The sequence below is a fragment of the Pipistrellus hanaki genome (assembly GCF_964339955.1).
Source record: "Pipistrellus hanaki genome assembly, chromosome: 19".
Taxonomy (NCBI): Eukaryota; Metazoa; Chordata; class Mammalia; order Chiroptera; family Vespertilionidae; genus Pipistrellus; species Pipistrellus hanaki.
In genome coordinates this window covers 19,950,470-19,972,906 of record NC_140521.1, presented here as the reverse complement: position 1 = coordinate 19,972,906, position 22,437 = coordinate 19,950,470, and the positions used below count along the sequence as shown (strand labels likewise).

The 22,437-nt window shown below is 42.8% G+C and overlaps 1 protein-coding gene across 1 annotated transcript in view; it reads right to left on the bottom strand.

Annotated features, from left to right (window-relative positions):
- Positions 1 to 22,437, bottom strand: part of FBXW8 (F-box and WD repeat domain containing 8) — a 106,381-nt gene that overhangs the window by 75,504 nt on the left and 8,440 nt on the right. Inside the window, exons 2-3 of the mRNA XM_084868311.1 lie at positions 14,456 to 14,560; positions 541 to 705 (exon numbers count right to left, since the gene is read on the bottom strand). Of these exons, the coding sequence (XP_084724437.1) occupies positions 541 to 705; positions 14,456 to 14,560 (270 nt within the window). The remainder of the gene's footprint in view (positions 1 to 540; positions 706 to 14,455; positions 14,561 to 22,437) is intronic.

The window sequence follows — 22,437 nt, the reverse complement described above, 5'->3', positions numbered from 1 at the left end:
AGTTATTCCTCAGAAACGCTTCCCTCTGAACATTCTGAGCTGTGATCTAATATTTCTGCAGAGATTCTGAAGTGATAAATGTGATGGAAGTGAGCCAGTAGGTTATGTGAGGGAAGAGAAGACAGTGCTTAGAGACAGACATTGAATAATCTCCTCTTACATTTCCTGGAAATAGCTCCTCTTTTGTATTCAGGTGCTGCCTTTGCCTTCTTGGTCCTTCCAGAGAGATGGGGAACGTGAAGGGGGCTGCACTGAGCATTACACTCAGCACCCTACCCGGCTCTCTCTCACCCTTCCAGTCCTGGAAACAGGATGCTCCCAAACAGTGTGGCTGGAAATGGGGGCAGAGATTCTAGATTTTATTCTAGAATAAAATGGGCAACAAGTCCCCAATAGCAGAAGATGCATTCACCATCATTCTCTCTCTGCTTCTGGCAGTTAACGCAGGCTGTAATTAGAAGGACTTGGTGATTAATCCTGGGCTTGGGTTCCCAATCCTTGTTAGCTATTCTTCTACAGGTAATATTGGCCACCGCCTACCTTCCAGTTGGTTCTTAACATGTGCTCCTTGGCTTGGCACTCCTTGAAGATGAGCTTCCAGCAAGAATAATCGGAGATGCTGCTCTCGGGAAGGTGCCCTTCCTGCTGGCACAGCCGGTACCAGAGCACTTCATCTTCTGCAATCACCTTCCACGTCTTGCTCACCTAAAGCAGCAGAAGTGACACAAATGTCAAACCCTGCAATTAGAGAAGCCCTTTGTCATCCAAAAATCAATCAACACCTTTATTATTGCCCTGGGTTTATGGCAGTATAAAATGTCTCATTAACAAAACACTCCGAGGTGGAAAAAAAAACCAACAACACAAAAAAACAAGCAAATGTTTCCAGTTTTATCTTTCAAGATTTCAAAATTGTATTATCACCCAATATCACATTTTAGACTGCCTAAAGTATTATATAAGAGGAAAAATACATAAAAGACAAAAACTACATGCTGTTACCATGTTAATAGATGTACAACCACACACAGTTTTTCAGAACAGAATCGCTTTATTTTTTACCAACAGGCACTTGTATTTCCGCCTAATAGAGCCGGAGACCGATGGCCTCTGAAGTGTAAGCAGTAATAAAATAAATATCCATAACTCCAAACTTCTGCTCCTCTGAGAATTTCAAATTTATGTTATGTGTGAAAACTTAGATTTTAAATGTGTACCTTAAAAAATATTTAACAGAAAACTCAAGCTGTTAACCAGGACTGTACGATCTGATAGAGAGAAATTAATGTTATGTCTGGACTGAATTTCAAATCCCAACAGTGTCCAGAGGAAATGGCCGTTTTAGCTATTAGTGCTCTGCCTTCCAACCCCAACTGAGGGGAACGATGAATTTATTTCACCCCCAGATAATGCACGAAGTGGGGCCAGGCTGCAAAAGGTGAACTCCACTGGCAAGTGGAGAAACGGATCCAGTGGCTAACGTGATCCTGGGTCTGCTAGACATCCTGCTTACAGCCCATCTCACTCACTTCTAGTCAAGTAAGAGCTGTGACCAGTGGCTTACGGTAACCTTTGCTCCTTACCACTCCCATGGGGCCATTTCAAGACATCAAATCCCCAGACAAGAGGAAAGGACATGAGACAGAATGAGGGAGCACGCAGGCCGGGCATGGCACCCACACTGCGCAAGGAGGCCTCGCTCAGTGAAGAAATGGTAGGGAGTTAACTGTTGGAATTGCAGAATAAAGATTTCCGAAAATCTGCTCCCCCGTAAAAGCAAGAAAAATGCTGCCAAAAAGTGTCAAAATCAAGTTTTTCATTACTCTAGAAATTAACTGAAGGCTTGCAACATTTTGAGGAGCATTTATTCAGGAAAATGGCTGAATGTTGGTAAGAAGCGTAATTTCTGTTTTGTTTTACTTTATGCTAATCTCATCCTCTTCCTTCAGCTCCATGGTAGCGTTGAAAACTAACAGCCTTGCAACTAGAGTAGCTGTAAAAACCAGCAGCTTTGTAGCCCTGGAAGGGCCAGATGGAGTTACAGGTCCTCAAAGGTGCCACCCCCCAGAGAACCGTCACCATCTGACCTGTGGCAGCTAGCTTAAAGCTCTATTCTGAAGGACTGCCTTTTTCCAACCTGACTCAGAGCACTCTATCCTATCTCCAGGGCATTGGTCAAAAACAGTACGGGACAACTGTTGAATACTGCAGCTGCCTAAGGCAGAATTAACACGGATCACTTACAAACTCTTCTAAAAAAATAGAAGGAATGGTTCCCAACTTATTCTAGGAGGCCAGTATGACCCTGATACCAAAACCAGACAAACACATCACAAGAAATCTATAAACCAATATTCCTTATGAATATACACAAAAGTCTTCAAAAAACACTAGCAAACTGAATCTAGCAACATATGAAAAGGACTGTATGCCATGACTAAATGGAATCTCTCCCAGCATGCAAGGTTGGTTTAACATATAAAAATCAATGCAATATATCATACTACTAGAATAAAAGACATAAGCCACATGAAATTCTCATAAATTTTTCTTTAAAACTATAAAAGTTTAAAAACCAGTAAGGGAGTTCTTTACATCCAAAATGAATCTGCACTGCACCAAAAAAATTCATAGCATGGCAAAGTTCCTTTACATAATAACTTCCCCAAGGAGACATAAAGTGATAGGGATATATATGTACATATGTTTGATAACACTTTCGGAAACATGTTTTGATGCTTGCCTCCATTATCCAAGAAGCAGCATGATATAATAGGAAACTAGTTACAATTAGGGAGGGAACCCAGATTCCAGTGCCAGGTCTTTCACTAACTAGCTGTGCAATGAGGAAGTTACTAGTCTTTCCTGTACCTCTTTTCTCCACTGTGAAACAGAAGGGGGGGTATCACACCCTAAAATGCCCCTTACAGCACTCAATTCTATGACCAAGGACCTTCATTTCCTCATCTTTAAAACGTGAATAATCATACACCATCACCAACAGAACTGTTGTGGATCTCAATAAAAGAGCTCACAGAAAAGTACTCTGTAAATGTAATTCTTTCTACATATGCTGTATACTAGGTCATGACCTAGAGCACTTCAGGTCCCACACAAATACCTTATTAAGAAACTGTGCTGCTCCAAATATTACTTTAAATAAGGAAGCCATTAGCTTCTTCGTATTTTTAGTAAAGAACTTTCATTAGATCTATAGGGGTTTCTACTTGCTCCGTGGCAGCAAAAGCTAAACCTTACAAAGTGAAAGTTAATCAGAAACCAAGAACTCAGTTTGTCTGTCTCAAAATTTCTGATTTTCCATCACAAGCAAACTACATTAAAAAGAATCAATATTACAATACCTTATTCACCAAAAAGTACGTCAGAGCAATATTGATCAACAGGGCACTCTTAATTTTATATTTTGTTCATTCAGTTCTGGCTTTCTTAATTACGTTTCTGTAGTACATGAGAGCATGCAAGTTCTAGGTGTGATGGTCACATCACGTGAGTCACCTTCTCTGTAGGTATGGACATTGTGCATGCAATTCGCAGTATCAGATGTTAGACCAGGTAGCATAAAGAAGTGCAAAGCTTCTGTCATTTTTCTCAACCAAAGAGTCACACTATAATGCTGAAGGTGTCACACTGGCTCAAGTCTTCAATGGTTTAGAAGCTGAAAAAGTACCAGGAGTCTTAGAGATCAACTAGGCACATCTCCCCATCACAGGAAGGCTCCTCACAGCACCCCTAGCCAGAAGAAGGCTTTTGGTGAAGAGCTGACCTCCCCAATCAGTCTGATTCACTGCACGGCAACTCTATTAAAAAGTACTTCCTTCCATGAAAGGAAGGTAGAGGGAGAAATAAGATAGAAATATCAATGATGAGAGAGAATCACTGATCGGCTGCCTCCTGCACACCCCCACTTAGGGATTGAGCCCACAACCTGGGCATGTGCCCTTGACCGGAATCGAACATGGGACCCTTCAATCCACAGGCCAAAGCTCTATCCACCAAGCCAAACCAGCTAGGGCCTTCAGAGTCTTTTAAAACACAAATTGTAGTTAAAGAAAAATGTCCACATGTCTTACTTCCACGATATTTATTTTATTTTGTTAATCCTCACCTGAGGATATTTTTCCAGTAACTTTTAGAGAAAGTAGAAAGGGGAGGGGAAAGACAGAGAGAAACATTGATGTGAGAGACACACATTGACTAGTTGTCTCCCATACGCACCCTGACTGGGGCTGAGATTGAGCTTGCAACCCAGGTTCATGCCTTGACCAGAATCAAATCTGGAACTCATCAGTCTGACGCTCTATCCACTGAGCCAAATAGGCTAGAATTCCACAATATTTTTAAAATGTAAATTATTAGTTTAATAAACTTTCTATCCATTTTAAATCTCAGCTCATTGCATACAACCCCCTACCCAGCATTTCTATCATCTTTGCATCTCAATTCTGTCATCCTTTGCATTAGCTACTTCTCCCATACATAGATCATCTGCAAAAGACGGTCTGTGGGACTTCATGTCTTAATTATTTAAAAAAAAAAAGTTAACCAGGATGGGACTGAGGACAGAGCCTGTGGCAAACCACTGTAGCACTCCCCCCAGGCAGACATGGATCCATTAATCAGCCACCCTGGGTCTGGCCACAGCATCAGTTACAAATCCACTTAAACACATTGTCATCCCACACTTTTCCATCCTCGCCATAACGGCGTCAGAGAAACAAACCCGCATCTGATCACAAGTGATCAGGCAATGAAGAGCAGGATAATAACTCAATAACACTGGAGCTCCAGTTTTCACTAGACGGAACACCACGGTTTTATTTTTGGCATGTTTGGTCCACAGCTGAGCCTGTCCATGACACTGGGTGGTGTCTGTCCATCTGTCTGTGCCAGAGTGAGTCTCAGCACTGGCAATCACGAGGCGCAGAGACAAACCAACATCAGCTGTCTGTGATGGAGCCCGGCCACTTCGCAGAGAGCTGCAGAGCAGAATCCGTCCCCAACAGACCCCTGGAATTCAGGGTTCCATACGTATAAAGGCCAGCATTCAGAGACCCTCATGGGTTCTCAACGGGAGACTGTGCTAACCAACCACAGGGCAGTTCATTCTCATCCTTGGAGTACATAAGCCTGTTTTGTAAAAATTACAAAATATAAAATTAAGTAAATTATGAAATGTAACTATTGGACAAAAGATTCGGAGTTGCTAAGAGATCGCATAAATGTCAGTCATGATTTCATTACACAGACCGGCATTTTCCAAAGCACGCTCAGCACAACAGCAGCTCCCCGGGTGTTAATATGTTACTTTCATGCACAGACATGTGTTACATATCTCTAAGGAGACGGAAGAAGCTGCAGTCCCCAAACTTACTCGGTTCCTGAACACTTCTTATAAGGAGTGTTTCAGAAGCCTAGAGCTCCTTAGAAGACACTTTAAAAACAACACACAGTGAAATGGGTTTTTGGTCCATCGATTAAGATGTGTTGGGTGCTAACTACATGCTAGGCACTAAGACTAGCAATTCTCATCCACTTCCCACCTCAACCTGCCAAACTGATACCTTTCTACCAGTGACTCCCCATGAACCAGAGGGAAAGCTTTTGGTGTCTGCCCAGAGTCAGGTTATATCACAAGACTGGGCCCACGTAGGGGCAATCTTTGTAATTCTGTAGTCCAAAAATTAGCTACAAGGCTGCATGGTTAGGCAGAGCCACCGAATCATCAGCATTTTAGGAGAATCCAAATCAGTGCTCAGTAACTACAAACTAGAAGATTCCAAGGAAATTAAAGATTCTGGGTAGGTTTTCATGAGGAACTAAACTGTACAACTTCAGCCACTTTAAAATGGAGAAACCTGCCCTGGCTGGTTTGCTCAGTGGTTAGAATGTCAGCCTGTGGAATGAAGGGTTGCAGGTTGGATTCCCAGTCAAGGGCATGTACCTCAATTGTAGGTTCCCCAGCCCCCAGTAAGGGTGAGTGTGCGAGGCAACCAATCTGTGTCTCTCTCACGTTGATATTTCTTCCCCCCCTTCTACTCTCTCTCTAGAAATCAATGGAAAAAATATCCTCATGTGAGGATTAAAAAACAACAATAATTAATTTTTAAAATGGATAAACTTTTCAAAGATTTTCAAGAAGTCTCAAATATATCAGATCTTTAAAACTTTGGAAGCTGAAAACAGATTTGTATTATCAGCTTCAAAGAAAGTATCAGGTCGTTTTAAATGACACAAGCTAAAATTTGTACAACGGGGTTTTGGATGAAAAACTGAGAATAAAAAGTTGATGTTTAGGTGCACCATCCCCACTACTAACCCTCGATCACAGGGCTTATTCTGTAGAAAATGATATTCAGGATAAAGTTTAAATCTTGGATAACAAACAATAAATCTCTGTGAGGGATTTATAAAAGCTGAAGGTGAGAATTACTTCCAAAAAGGGATCAGGACTGTACCTACACTGAGGTATTAAACACAGAAATGTGCAAACTGTAAAAGGAGGGTGTCTTTTTTTCTTCTTTTAAAGGAGAATTACAGGCTTGAAGAATTTCTTTTCATCCTGGAGGGGAGAGTATCAACAAGAAAAAGACTTAGTAAAACTTTCACAAGGAAATTTTAAAGAGTCTCACCCAAATGAAATCTAATTGTTGGATTTCTTGAGTTATATTAAATCTAGCCAGTTTACAAGCCTACACTTTCCAAAGGCCTAATGGTCTTTTTTAGCACACCAGGGCTGGAATGGCTCTGCCCAGTAAAAGCCCCACTGAGTGAGCCTCAGCTGCAAGAATTCGCTAATAAAAGTGTCTCCAGCATTTTGCTTTATAGCACCACTGTGAATTGTACATTACAAAAGAAAAAGAAAAAAGGACCCTTGGCTCAAAAATCAGCTTTATTAACTCTGCCTGGATTAGGGTTACCAGTGAGGCCCACACCAGGGGGAGAGTGTCACTGTTCTGGTCACACTTTCACGTATGAAGTCTGCTTGAGGAGGAACAGACTCAGCTCAATTTCCTTTCTTCCCATTCACTCTTAAACCCACTCACTTTTGCCCTCCCCATGCCACTGATTCTGGTCAAGGTCACCAGGGCCTTCCAAGTTGCTAAGTCCAATGGGCATCTCTCCGTCCTCCTCTTACTTGACTAACAGCGGTGCTTCCTGCCTTTGATCGCTTTCTCCCAGCTGAAAACTTTCATCTCTTGCTTCCAGGGCACTATGCACTCTGGGTTTTCTTCCTGCCTCACAGGCAATGGCCTCTCAGGCTCCTCATCCCCTCACCCCTCATCACTGGCGTGCTCCAGACTCAATCCCTGAGCCCCTTCCTCTGTCTACTCTTACTTCCCTGATGAGCTCATCCATTGTCTAAGCTTTGAATACCATCCATGTGCTGACAGCTTCCACATTTAGATCTCCAGCCAGAGCTGGACCCAGAACTCACCTCCAGCCTCACATCCAACTACTGGCCTTCCCCCCAACTTGCACATCCCACCTTTTCCTTGTTGCTGAGGGCCACCCCAACCATCAGCTGATCAGGCCAAACACCTTGGAGTTTCTGTTGGCTCCTCCACCTCTCCCCATATCAGACCATTATCAACCCTGACTCCACCTACTTCTACTGGTATGTCATGGTCCAAAACACCATCTTCTCTCATCTCGATTAATTTTATAACCTTCTAACCTTCTTGCTGGCATCCTTGTCACACTGTAGCTTATTCTCTACAGATCAGCCAAAATGATCCCTTTTCAAATGTAAGTCTGACTTTGTCACTCCTCTGCTCAAAACACTTCAATGACTCCCATCTCATTCAAAATAAAAGTTCAAGTTCTATTAATGAATTAAGTGCCTTGCACATTTTGACCATCTCTCTTGCTCTTAGCCCCATCTGTTCAGTATGCCACCATATTAGTTTCTTGCTGATGCTCTAATTACCACAAACTGGGTGGTTAAAACAATACAAATGTATTATCTTACAATTCTGGAGGCTAGAAGTCTAAAATCAAGGTATTAACCCTAGCAGGGTAGCTAGTTAGTTAGACCATCGTCTTAATTCGCCAAGGTTGCAGATTTGAACTCCAGTCAGGGCACATACAGGAAGCAATCAAGAAATGCATAAATAAGTGGGACAGTCGATGTCTCAGTTTCTTCTCTTGGAGGCTTTAGAGGGAAATCTGTTTCCTTAGCTTTTCCAACTTCTAAAGGATACCTGCATTCCTTGGCTTATGGCCCCTTCCTCCATTTTCTTCCTTTAAAAAAAAAAAAAAAAAAAAAAAATATATATATATATATATATATATATATATATATATATATATATATATATATATTGATTTTAGAGAGGAAGGGAGAGGGAGAGGGAGCTAGAAACATCAATGATTACAGAGAATCTTTGACTGGCTGCCTCTTGCACACCCCCTACTGGGAATCAAGCCAGCAACCCAGGCATGTACCCTTGATTGGAATCGAACCCGGGACTTTTCAGTCCTCAGTCCAAACCACTATCCACTGAGCCCAACCATCTAGGGCCCTTCCTCCATTTTCAAAGCCAGCAGCACAGCATCTTCACTCCTCTCAACTTCCTGCCACCCTCTCATAAGGAATTCTGTAATTACATTGAACCTACTTGGATAATCACCCCATCGGAAGATGCTTAACCAACATCTGCAAAGGTCCTTTGCCATAAAAGTAACATATTCACGCGGTCTGGGACTGGGAGAAGAACATCTTCAGGGGACATTAATCATCCTCCACGCCCAGGCACTGTGACCTGAGATGAGCACACCTGCTGCTCCTTAAATACAGCAGGTGTGCTCCTCCCAAGGCTTTTGCACGTGCTATTCACCTGGTGGAGACCTGCACAGCTTCCATCTTCCCTCCCTCAGGTCCTCGCTCAAAGGTCACCTTCTCTGCGGAGTTTCCCAGGCCACTTAAAAGTGAACCCAAGCCCGGCTGGTGCGGTTCAATGGTTGAGGGTCGACCTATGAACCAGGAGGTCACGGGTTCTATTCCCGGTCAGGGCACATGCCTGGGTTGTAGGCTCGATCCCCAGTAGGGGGTGTGCAGGAGGCAACCAATCGATGATCCTTTCTCATCATTGATGTTTCTGTCTCTCCCTTGCCTTTCCTGTCTGAAATAAAAAAATATATATATTTTAAAATAAATTTTTTTTAATGATTTCAGAGAGGAAGAGAGAGGGAGAAAGAGACTGAAATATCAGTGATAAGAATCATGAATCGCCTGCCTCCTGCACACCCCCTATTGGGGATCGAGCCTGCAACCTGGGCACGTGGCCTTGATGGAAACTGAACCTGGAACCCTGTGGTCTGCAGGCTGACGCTCTTATCTACTGAGCCAAACCAGCTAGGGCAGGGGTCTTCAAACTACGGCCTGCGGGCCACATGCGGCCCGCAGAGGAGTCTGATCCGGCCCGCCAGGTTTTTTGGGCAGTGAGCGCAGCCGAGGTGTTACAGTAGGAATTAGTAGTTCATATAGTCCGGCCCTCCAGCTCTCTGAGGGACCGTGATCTGGCTCCCACTTTAAAAAGTTTGAGGACCCCTGAGCTAGGGCAATAAAAATCTATTTTTTTTAAAAAGTGAACACAAGCATCACCTCTGCTGTATGACTTTTCTCCACTGTACTTATCCTATAAAATGAAAGCTTTCTGAAAAGACAGGGTTTCTTCTTACGTTTTGTTCACTGCTCTACTCACTGTCTAGAATACTTAAGTCCATTTACATTTCCCTCCCCATTGACTCCCTCTAGCCCGTCCCTAACCTCCCTCCCCCCCGTTCCCTCCCCCCTCTCCAGGCCTTCAGCACCTTATTGTCTGTGTCCATGCATTAGGCATATGTGCATTCAAGGTCCTTGGTTGATTACCTCCCACCCACCACCTCCACTGCCTTTCCTCTGAGATTCCGCACTCTTCCATGCAGTCTATTTACATTTAATGTAATCACTAATAAGAGAGCCTTTTACATCTGCCATTTGCTATTTGTTTTCCATATGCCTACTGTGTACCGGCACACAGTAGGCACATATAAACACCTGAATGAGAAGAGTAAGTCCAATTTTTTTTATTATTATTTAATACTTTAAAAAACTGGATTGCTTGTGTTTTCAAAGGTCAGTTTCAGCATATGCTAACTTCAGGAGGCTCCAAATTCCTTATTCAAAAACAATCTCTTGCTTTCTCCTTTTCTTTTAAACTTTTTGATATGAATGAAAAACTTCAACACAAAAGTAAAGTGAACAGTGCCCGGCCGTCAGGGCTCAGTGGTTGCTTCCGGTCAGATACATGCCCAGGTTGGGGGCTCTGTCCCCAGTTGGAGGTATGTAGGCAATAGATGAAGTTTTTCTATCATCAATGTTTCTATCTCTATCCCTCTCCCTTCCTCTCTCTCTAAAAATTAATAAAAACATTTTCTTAAAGTAAAGTGAACAGTATAAAGAACTCCCAAGAACCCATCAGTTGAAAGGATTATCGATACGACTCTACAATTTTATTTCATCTAGCTCCCTACTTTTTCTTCTGGAGTTCTTTGCTTTTCCATAACCCCTCTTAGAAGGCGGCAGCCACTGCAACCTGGTGACTAAAAGGAAACTCCTGACGCTGCTCGGGTCTCAGGCTTGCACATATTTCCTGGAGATAAGTCTGGTCCAAGGTGAAACTTAAGAACGAAGAGACCCCTGCCAGCAACGACAGGTCTTCAGAATCATTTCTGCTATGAAAATCAATTTAATTGCACTTAGCTATGGATCCCCAACACTTAAAGACTTCATTAAGATCTCTAACTATAAAACCTCAGCTTATACTTTCTCCTATTTGGACATATGGGAAGATTGTAAAATCACACTTTCCTTGAAATTTGAAATATTATTATTTATTATACTGGTTTTAGTTCCACAATTACTTATTTATTTTGATAACACCTACTTCTTGCTCACCAATTTTATCATAAATCTTAAGTTTTTAATCTCCACATCTTGCCTTTTTCTTTATTGCTTTCTTTATGCACAATTTTCTACCCTTTGCTTGAAAAACAAAATTACCTACCAGCTAAACTTCTAAAATTATTAGGAAAACAAATAACTAAAATACATATTAAAATGAATATCAAAAAAGACAGAATCACAGATATGGAGAACAGATTAACAGCTGCTAGGGGTTAGAAACGGACGAGGGCTGAGGTGACTGTGACCTGTTGATGAATGTTCTATACCTTCACTGTGGTCACATGAATCTACACCTGTGATAAAATTGCCCAGAACTGACTACACACACAAATAAGTGCCTGGAAAACTGGTGAAATGTGAATAAGCTCTGTGGACTGCACCAACACCAATTTTTTTATTTTGATATTGTTCCTGCAATGGGAAAATTCGGGGGGAGGGTACACAGGACCTCTCTATTATTTTTTTGCATCTCCCTGTGAATTTAAAATTATTTTGTTTTTAAAAATAATGTTGATAAATATATACAAGCCTTTACTCATCAGAATTATTCATGCCATAATTATTCATGCCACACTTTCACTTCTCATAAAAACCAAATCATTTTTTATAGTTTTGAAATCGACAACTTTGTAATTGTTATGCATTCAAAAATACTATCCTTTAAAGTGCCAGGAATCCTGTGGGCACACACAATAAAATGAACATAAAATTATAAAGAGCAAGATAATAAAGCTGTTCCATGAAATGCCCCATGCATTACTTTGCTTACTGTTTGAGATATTTCAGCATGATACACTCTCACAGGGATGCTAAGTCCCTCAAGGGATAACTATTGATAGCGTGGAGCTAGAGAGGGCAGCATCGAAAGTACACGGGAATCACTAAAGCGTAGACTTTAGGTTTGAGTGGGCGCAAAAAGCAGAAAGAGAGGGGATGCAGAAAGGAGACAAAGTCAGAGCAAAATCCATTTTCCGGAATAGTCTGTGGCATAATTAAAACTCAAAAGTCCTCCCCGATCAGGGTTCCTTACTGTGAGTCCGTTACCAGTTTGGCATAAAGATCTAAGCAAACAGGTTTTCTCCAGGGGCACACATATAGTTCACGGTGCCAATGCCACGTAGCTGGCCCATTTCACTGCAGCCCCAAGGTGGCTACATTCAGAGAGAATGAGAGACAGGGAGAGAGCCCTCTAAAACAGTCATAAAGCAGCAGGACAGTCCATTCAACAGAAGGACTTCTTTTCTGTTTCAAAAATAAAAACACCACACGAAACAAATAAAAATGCTACTTATTTTTATTACTTTGTGGTTTATTTTAATTCTTGAGAAAAACAAAGCCAATTCTACGAATTACTGGCCATCCATGGCCATCCTCATGTATAATAACAGCTCTATGGGAAAAGTTCTGGCTTCAAATCAGAGCCATGTTAGGGGCTCTGTTTAAAATATTTCCTCCTCTTCTACAGGTGCTCTAAAAATGAGGCTGAAAACAACAACAATACAAATCCAACTGGCCAAAGAGAGGAGAGTTCTGGTGGACAATCGGACTACTGTGTTGCAAATTAAACTGTTCACACCTGCAGCATAACCAATCTCCCCTGAAACGCAGCCCCATTGTAGCAAAAGGGGGATCTCTTCTTCCACTAACTAGATCCTATCTTTCGCTGATAAACTCTTTGGATGAGAAAACCAGCAGCAGATGTGAAAGCCACATGGCCCTCTACAAAGCAGGAGAGCAAAAAGCAATGTTAGAAGAAAAGATTCCTTAAACAGCAGCTCCCTATCAGGAGTGGAGATTTTATCGTCTAATGCTGACTCTGTGGAAAGCAGCGAGCTATTAGACGCTAGTCCAAGACTCCGCTCACAGTATCAGGCTGACATCCAGGAGTTGGACTCGCTCAGCTACACCCTTGTTTTCAACTCTTGGGAACCGGGCCAATGTGTAAAGTTAGAATATAACAAACCCAGTTTGCAGGGGGAAAGAGAAGACAATGTGGGCACTCTTACTCAATGTAATCGATAGGCCCTGAGCGTGGTTTACACTTCAGTACATTTTCATTTCGTGCATTTTAGCCTTTGAATAATTTCTTCCGTAATTTCCCGAAGATTTCCACAGTGTGCATCAAAAGAGAGTTGCTAACACCCCCACCGAAGTGATACTGTGGCAATCAAGAACACTGAAGACTTTTTCAATTACACACTTAAGTAGAAAAATACAGGGTATGGCAAAAGTAGGTTTACGGTTCTGAGTACGTGAAACACGGGGTTTATTCTAATATTATTATTTGTAAATTATTGTATTATTTTTCCATACAAACAACTGTAAACCTACTTTTGCGCTGCTCTGTAATTTTGATTAAGCAAAATGCTTCATAAAAAATCATGTAAAAGCAGAAACTCTATAAACTGTCCCGTTTTATGTGTGGTTTCATTGAACTGCCACAGAAATAGCAAGCACTAGAGTCTCAATTTGGCAAGAGTTTTCACCACTCTCAAACTGCCTTAATGTTTTTAACTTCACATTCTTGGTGGGGCTTTGGATTTTAGTGTATGTTTCTCCTATCACTCAACCTTACCAAACCCTTTCTCTTAAAGGTACAGACACTTGTGCAAAACACATTATTGAAATCAGGGGTGGGAACTGGTAACCACTAAGCAAGTTATTTGTTTGGCAGTTATGGACAATAGGTACCACGGTGTCCATGAAAAGCCAGCCATCATATACACATTTAGCTTGTGAGGAATTACATGCTCTTCACCAAGAAGAGAAGAGATTAATTTTAATCTTGCCTCTTAAATCATGCCAAAGGCACAGTGGCATCACCTGGTTAGAAACACAGACTACTGGGTCCCATCCTGGACCTCCTGAACCCAAATTTACATTTTATCAAGATCCCCTGTGACGCATGTGCACAATACGGTTTGGCCCAGATGCTATCTCCCACCATCCCTCTCCATGAATGTGCGCTCCAGATAAGCACGGGATGGGTGTCACTGACCTGCAATTCCCTCGGTGGGTCTCAGGTCTCGCATGCCTCACACCTCACTGAGTGCGGTTCTGGTGTTTAAAGAGTAATTTGGACTATATGCCTAAAACATGACTTCACTGTTTTGTCCCCAGGTTGACCCTCAGCTCCCAACCTCACGACTGGCTTGATTAAACCAAGGGCTGGCATCTTTGCATTAAAAACGGTGAGGACATTAGCAGCTCAGGCGAGCTCAATAAAGACAACGCACAGAGTTGTCAGCCTGGAGCACACAGCCACAGGTCAGCCATGACTCAGACTGCAGGGGGTCACAAAAAGATAATCACCAGTAACAAGGTGAACACAGTTCAAGATTGCTTTCCTTTGCATTAAGATGCTACCCGATTCATTAATTCTTTAAAGCTGGTCGTTCTGGTAAGTACATTTCTGTTATGGAGGAGCTTCCTATACTTTAATGGCATGTGTAGGTAGATCTTGAATATCGGTTAATGACAGCTTACCTGAGCACACCTTCCCAGGTCCTTCCTGTCCAGATACTGAAATATATTGATGGCCAGTTCATAAGGCAGCTGGATATCAAAGAAGGGCACATCGTCCATTTCATTCTGAGAAGAAAAGGAGAAAGGCAATGAGCTTACAGTTCTGAGACTTTAAAATGCTCATATCTACAGGCCCTTTATTTTTATTTATTTTTATATATATATTTTATTGATTTTTTTTTTTTACAGAGAGGAAGAGAGAGGGATAGAGAGTTAGAAACATCGATGAGAAAGAAACATGGATCAGCTGCCTCTTGCACACCCCCTACTGGGGATGTGCCTGCAACCAAGGTACATGCCCTTGACTGGAACGAACCCGGGACCTTTCAGCCTGCAGGCCAATGCTCTATCCACTGAGCCAAACCGGTTTCGGCTATAGGCCCTTTTAATTACCAGAGATATTCTTAGGTGACGACAAGAGAGATGATGGTGTTTCCCAGGGAGCCAAGGGTTGTCACTATTCAGCAGAACTCAGTTATAGAACTAACTCTAAAGTGAACAACCATTCTCAATTCTCTGCCCTGCCCACCCCCGTACACCCTCCCCCCCCCCCCCGCCCGGTCTACTGCAAGTCTACCCTCACAGTCACGTATGAAATCCACAAGGCCATTTCCCATTGTGCTTCAAAAGGAGCAGCAGGTGGATCTTACAGGTGGTGTATCGTGGTATCTGTGCACAGGTCTGTGGGAAGCCTCTTGGTCTCTAAGGAAAGGTAAGCAGCAGGCAGCCAAGAGTGAGCCATGAAAGCAGGTCAGCCATCGGTCCTCTTAGGACAACTGCTACCAACGCCCTGGCCCTCCAACTGGAGGGGAGTGCCCCAGAGCCACAGGAGAAACACTGACCTGGGTCACGCCAGTGTTTTCATCGGGAAAGGGGAATAGGGCCGTGAACATGAGCAAAAAGTAAATAAATGAGACGCTGCCCTAGAGCGAGGTGAACACCGGCCCGCCTTGGCCGCGGGAGGAGCACGAGGTTTCCTAATGCACCAGGGGCTCACACTGGTTAACCTGCGCGAGCCAGTGCAAACAAAGCAGTTCTTCTTCGGTGTCATTTATTAATGCGGAGAAATTAGAGCTCGCCTGCCTTTGGATAAGCAATTAGGGATGAGGTAACAGGCTTTATTTGAGAGATAAGGCTGTCATGACGATCCTGGTAGCACAAAGAAATATGAGTGTGAAACAGAAAAGAAAACCAAGTGTACATATGCAGCCCTCTGCCTGTTCCCGAATCCACCTGCCAAAGCTCCCTATGGTGTTTGCTTCTGCAAAGCTGGGCAAAGCAGTGCTCTCGGTCCCAACAGAACTTGCTAATAAAATTCATCTTTAATAAGCTTTGGCTGACATCAGTGACTTACTGGTTGCAAACAAATTACTAATTCATCACTCAAGTATAACAATTATTTATCAGAAGGCTGAAGTCTAAAAAGTGAAAATAGTCTCAGCATTTTTAAGGGAGTGTGAGCACCGATTTAAACTCTTCAAGATTCAAGGTAAAGATTGTTCTGGTATCATGTTTTCCATTCACCTAGGAGTCTCGGGGCTAACAGATAATCCAGGGCATAAGAAAGTATTATATTTAACTACAAAAACAGTGCAAGACTAAGTGTGAGGCCAAAAAGGATCTCTAGAGGAAAAAAGAGTTAAGAGTTGACAGTTCTCTGTGGGTAAAGAAGGAACAGAATGTTAAATCAAGAGAGAAATGTTGGCTATACAAGGAGGGGGGAAAAACAGGAAAAAACCTGTCAGTGTAATTGGAAGACAAAGGGATCCTTGCCTAAAAAAATAATGAGAAGTCAGCACTCTGATGTCAGGCTAGGAAGCCTCCTACAACTAACTGGCTTCCCTCATCGAGAAAAAGAGGCATCGCGTTCTCTACCCCAGATGCGACTGCGGCTCCTCACACACCCTAGAGTGAGCCACAGGCAGGAGAGGCAGGAGGCCACAAGGCGTGAGACTGTCATCTGCAACCCGGGACTCCTCCCTGCTTCTCTTTTGATTATCTGACTCCGGTGAGTGGAAACATCCACCTTGCCAGCTCATAAAAGGAAAGAGAGAAAAACGTTCCTTGTTCTCACACAAGTAGAACGAAGGCAAAGAAAGCCTGCGCCGTGAGCTCAGCTTTCACTGCTGACGGGCTGGCATTGCTTCCTCCCGTCGGCCCCTTCGGCACCCATGGACCAGTAGACAGGGCCTGGACTTGACACCACTGAGAAGAAGCATGAGAAGTCACCTGTGTTTTTAGTTACTTTGATGCGGGAAAGTCTTACTTCTGGTGGCAGCAGCCTTCCCCCTTTGGCCTATTCAGATGGCCAATCTCCTATTTTCATCCTAAAACAGAGCCTCTCTTAGCATTCTCCAACCCTGCCACCAACTTCCTTGATCCCAACCACCGAGACCTCTGGGAGGCAGCGCAGCATGGAAGTTTAGAGCAAAGATTCAAACTGATTGATAATCCTGGCTCTTCCTCCTGACTGGCCATGAGACCAGGCTAAATGCATTTGAGCCTCAGTTTCCTCATCAGCAAAACAGGGTATAACTACCTGCGAAGAGGTATGTTAAGAATAAAATGAGCCCTAGCCAGTTTGGCTCAGTGGATAGACTGTCAGCCTGCAGACTGAAGGGGCCCCAGGTTCAATTCTGATCAAGGGCACATACATTGGTTGCAGGCTCCCAGCCCTGGTCAGGGGCATGCGGAGGCAACCAATCAATATGTCTCTCTCACATTGATGTTTCTCTCTCTCTCTCTCTCTCTCTCTCTCTCTCTCTCTCTCTCTCACACACACACACACACACACACACACACACACTCCCCCACCCCACCCCCAGCCTTCCTCTCTCCCTCCTTCCCACTCTCTCTAAAAATCAATGGAAAAACATATCTTTGGGTGAGGATTTAAAAAAAAGAAAAAAGAAAAAAGGAGAGGATGATTACATGGAAAGGGCTCGGCACAAGTAAGTACCAGGGCTAAGCACACAACAATAGAATGGTAATATTGCCATTTTCTTTCCTTGAGTGACACTCCAACTCCTTTTCCATCAACAAATGTGTATTGATTAGATCCACATCCCAAAATACTCCCCTTCCACTCTGTTGTTTACAGAGAAAGTTGTCTTCCTGTCAGGGGCTGGGATAGCAGAGGCTAAGTAATCCAGGAGTCTGAACACTGCTGATGTCCATACAACAGGTCTTTTCTGAGGAGGCTTTTTAAAAAGAATCATCAAGTTTAAAAGGTTATACACAGTGAAAGATCAGATACACCATGCTCGTCTCACTGTCAGTGCACCAGTTGTGATAGTTCTTGGTCATTTCTAAGTTCTGAAGGGCAACAATTGTTTTGAAGCACTGATTAAAATTATAATTAATGTCAATACCAACATTACAAAATGAAACTTTTTTTAAAAAGTCACTGGGCTCTTAGAATTTTATCTAAACTCCAAAATGATGGTCAATCCCAAACAGATCAAGTCCCAGACTTTAAGTAAACAACCTCCCCTGTTGCTACACTGGCTGGGGAATGGCAGGGAAGAAAGGGGAACCAGTATACCAAAGGAAGGTCTCCCAGGCCAGGAGAACAAGTGCTGAAGTCTCATGTTGTGCACTGGGAATCTTTTTGGCAAGACAGCCTACCAGCGGCTTTGTGAGGATCTGCAATGGGTCCCTCACATTGTCTCTCTGGGCCCACAACACTCACCCCCCGATGCCCAGAACGCTGCCTGCTGCTGGCTTGCAGTTGAGTCCCTTCTCAGGCACTGCCACTGGCCAAACAAGATGCTTCATCTAAGGCTGCATCCCCTCCTGGAGGGCAGTCTACATCCAGGGACTCGCCAATACCCACAATACACAAGTCCGGTCCCCTGGACCTCTCAGAAAGGCCAACCCACTAGACCACCACATGCAAATCTCCATCTCAGAGCCCCTTTCAACCTTTTTAACCAAAGCGATAGACACAATCCATGATAGTCCTGTGTTCCACCCATCCCCAACGGTTCTTATGCACAACTTTGGTAACAATGGGTAACCTACTTCCCTCTCCTCTACTCGAGGAGACAAAATGGAATATAGGCAAACCAGAGTGGCATTATTATAAAACAAAAAACAAAACAAAAGTATCTTCAAGGTGAAGCAAATCATTCACTTTGTTAATAGAAACATTATCACTTGGGAAACACCTTACTAAGGACTGAGTTATGAGCATGTTTGACCTTGTGGTTGAAAATGCAACTCTTTATAGGAACCATAATTAGACAAGAAACGGGAGCCACATCCTGGACAGAGGCTGTAGCCCTGTAACCACCTACACCCTAAGAGCAGCAGCAGCATGTCTTAAGCTCTGGCTTGGTCTTCCCAGAGTTCATACATATAAGCAAAGAATGTTACTTGCTACTAATGTGCAGAGAAATACTCTGTAAACAAAAAGGTACTATCAGACTTCCACCTAGGCCTTTCTGTAGCGCACAGCCACTTAAAAATTATGGAACACATCCACTAAGTCTATATGTATACTGTCTTAAAAACATGGACATGGATAAACTGGCATTTAAGAAAAAAATATATTGCAAGAAAAAAGAGATTAAAGACTCTGGAAATATTAACATAGGAAAACTTAGTCACACAGTAAGACTGTCAACATGACTAAAATGTTTAGAGAGAATAGTAATTTTGCAGTAATAGCCCAAGCAACGTAAGAATGGCCCAATTTATGATCCAGAAAAGCAATAAATTCAAAATACTAACATTCCTTCAAATTTAAAGAAAAAATCTTTTTGGTAACATACAATCTGACTTTTAATTAGTTAATGGCTCAGATATTGATTTTCTACCTCTATTGATGACTCGTGTCCTGTATTACTCATCAAAACTATCTGTGGCATTAAAATATGCCCACGGTCTCTCAGACCTACTGCCGCCAATTTCCAAGCGTGGGCTTAAGCATCTCTTCCTCAGGGAGCCTTGTGCACACTAAAAGTTGAGAATCAAAACCCTAAATTATAGACTGATATAAAAATCAATACTTTCTCAACCAAGCAAAAAAAACACACAAAAAAAAACACAGAGGGGTCAAGTTACTTTGTTAATTCAAAGTCAGTGAATACTCGATTTTCCCAAAGTCTACTGGACTTACTCCAAAAATGCTAAGAGAAATTGCAAATGGATCCCTCCCCAGGGAGGCTGATTTGTACTCCTATGTGCTAATGTAAGACTAATTCTGTAAATGGATTGGTTTTGTGTCTTACTGTCAGAAATTTAATCTGTCTTCTCTTGTTTAGTAGGAGAAGGGATAATTACCAAGAGCCAAATCAGTAAAAAGTGAAGAAGCGAACCTCAGTTTTGTTCCCAATGTATATCTCCAGGGCAGACAGAACACTAAAGCTCTCTCTAGGTGGTGTTTTAAGAAACTGAGACAAGCAACTCGAGTTCAAACAATAGATATGTAATAACATTTCTGCTAAATCTGTGACTGAAAGGAGACTGTTTTCTAAAGGAATTTATCTCAGCTTTCCACACACTGCAAAAGCCAAGTGGAGAAGACCCACACGATCTCAATCAGGAGTGGATGAGTTCCAGTTTCACCTGTGTCTCCTTTAAAGAAAAAAAAAATTGGGGTGCCGGGGGCGGAAACAATGTCAAGATAAATAGGTATTCATTTATTTACTCCCAAATTTGTCTCAAAATTCTTGTTTTCTTACACAAAGCAGGAGCTTCTGAACAATGACATTAAGAGAATTATTTCTTTTTTCTATACTTCTGGATGTTATCTTTGTTAATTAGCTAGTTATTAATAGTCATAGGAAGAGAGCAAAGGGAAGGCCAGACATTGTAAGCACGGTCAGCTGGGCAACTTCAGGAAGCTGCAGCTTTGCACCCACAAGGAACCATGGGCCCATTCCCTGCAAATCACTGGGGAAAGGGATCAAGGGGGAAGATGAGCACATGGGCAGTGAAGTCGGATGATGTAGGGAAGGTGCTTGCCTGTAAGTCTAACCTGGGAAAAGATAACTGGCTGGGGGCAGAGCCACTGCAAGCGCATGAAATCCTGAAGGGGTGATTATAAGCCCAAAACAAAGAGTTCTCGCTTCTTGCCCCCTTGCCCTCCTTTGCTTGTTTGCTCTTGTGCTTCAGTTTGTTTGCTCCGTAACCCACATTCATCCATGTGCTAGCCCACCACGTGGCCTTAAGCAGTGGAGGTCCCATAGCCATGCAGACCCCATACCCAATGGACTACAGCTGGGAACACGAGCTAAGCTGGCCAGATGCTGGGGTGGACTGTGCTTCACATGGAGCAGAGACTCTGAGCAGTGGCCTTAATTCCAGCTTTGCTGAAGACAAGACTGAACTCTCTCATGGCGGGACAGAGGGAGGTGGAACCTTGGAAACTCAGGGTTTAATTCCATGCAAATAATATCACTCATGTCAGGATCCTAAACTCTCCAAGCATATTCCTACCAACTGGATGGGCTACATAATTTGTGGAGACCATTGTGAAACAAAAATGTGGGTCCCCTCATTTAAAAATGATACAACTTTCTAGCATTAAACCAAGCACAGGCCCCTTTTGAGCCTGGAGCCCCCTGTGATCATACAGGTTGCACCGGCCCATGAAGCCAGCCGGCCCTGGCCACCAGAGAACCTTGGCACTTACTGTTCTCTGCCTAGAATCCCCTCCCCAGGTCTCTGAATGCTTGCCCTCTCCTCTTCTGTGAAATGCTGTAACTGTTTAAAATTACAGCTCTTCCCAAACACATACAACTATATCCCTTCTACCTGCTTAATTTTTCTCCAGACCATTTAACACCTGGCAATTATTTGTTCATTCTGTCTTCTCTTTCCTAGAATGCAAGTTCTGTAAGGGTACAGATCCCCGCACCCCACCCCCACCCCCGTCCTGTTACTGTGTATTCTCAGTACCTGCAGGAGCACCTGATACTAAGAAGCCACTTAGTGAATGTTTATGGAATAAATGAATGAAGCCCCGACTGCTTTAAGCAGCAGAAACGTACAATAAAGAGATGACCTAAGTTACAAGTTGTTCTAGGATCTACAAAGTCTATTTCAAAATGTGCTTCAGTAGCCCTAGCTGATTTGGCTAAATGGATAGAGCATCAGCCTGTGGACTGAAGGATCCCGGTTGGATTCCAGTCAAGGGCACTTGCCTGGGTTTCAGGGTCGATCTCCAGTAGGGGACATGCAGGAGGCAGCCGATCAATGATTATCTCTCATCATTGATGTTTCTATCTTTCTCTCCTTCTCCCTTCTTCTCTGAAATCAATAAAAATATATATATTTAAAAGAGAGGGAAAAAATGTGCTTCAGTAGAAACTCCTGCTCATTCATAGAAGAAGAAAAAAAAAGAATGGCACTTACCACAGAACCTTTTAGTTGAGGGAAAGGGAGAAGGAAAAGAACTTTGGGCTATTAATAGAAGAATCAGGAAAAAGTAAATACAGGAGAGAGAATTCAGGCTGAGCCTTAAACAGAAGGCAAATAATAGCAAAGAGGAAGGGAAGGCTTTCCAGGTACAGTTCACAAGTTCACATTTGATTCCATTTGTCTTCTCATTTCACACTACAAAGTCTCCTTGTTTCTAATTTAAAAACAGAAGTTAAGTCATCCAATTGATTTGTTGAAAACACAGAAGTAGGCTGATGATGAATTAAATATTGGCATAGTGAGCAATAAATATTGATAGTAGTATTAAACTTTTTCAGGCTACAAAACCTAAATCTTACATTGAAGAATGCTTTGAACGTCCTCAAGACCCAGAGAGCCTCTTCGTAAGGCTGCTATAGGAAGCAGCAATTCTTACTTCAACTAAACAAATGTCCCTATTGCACTAAGAGTAAGACAATAGACCCTGCCCTCCGGGGATTCCCAAACCCAGAGGCAGGGAACCAGGGGTTTATCAGTGATAACTCTGAGCAAAGAGGAAGTGAAAAGAACACTTC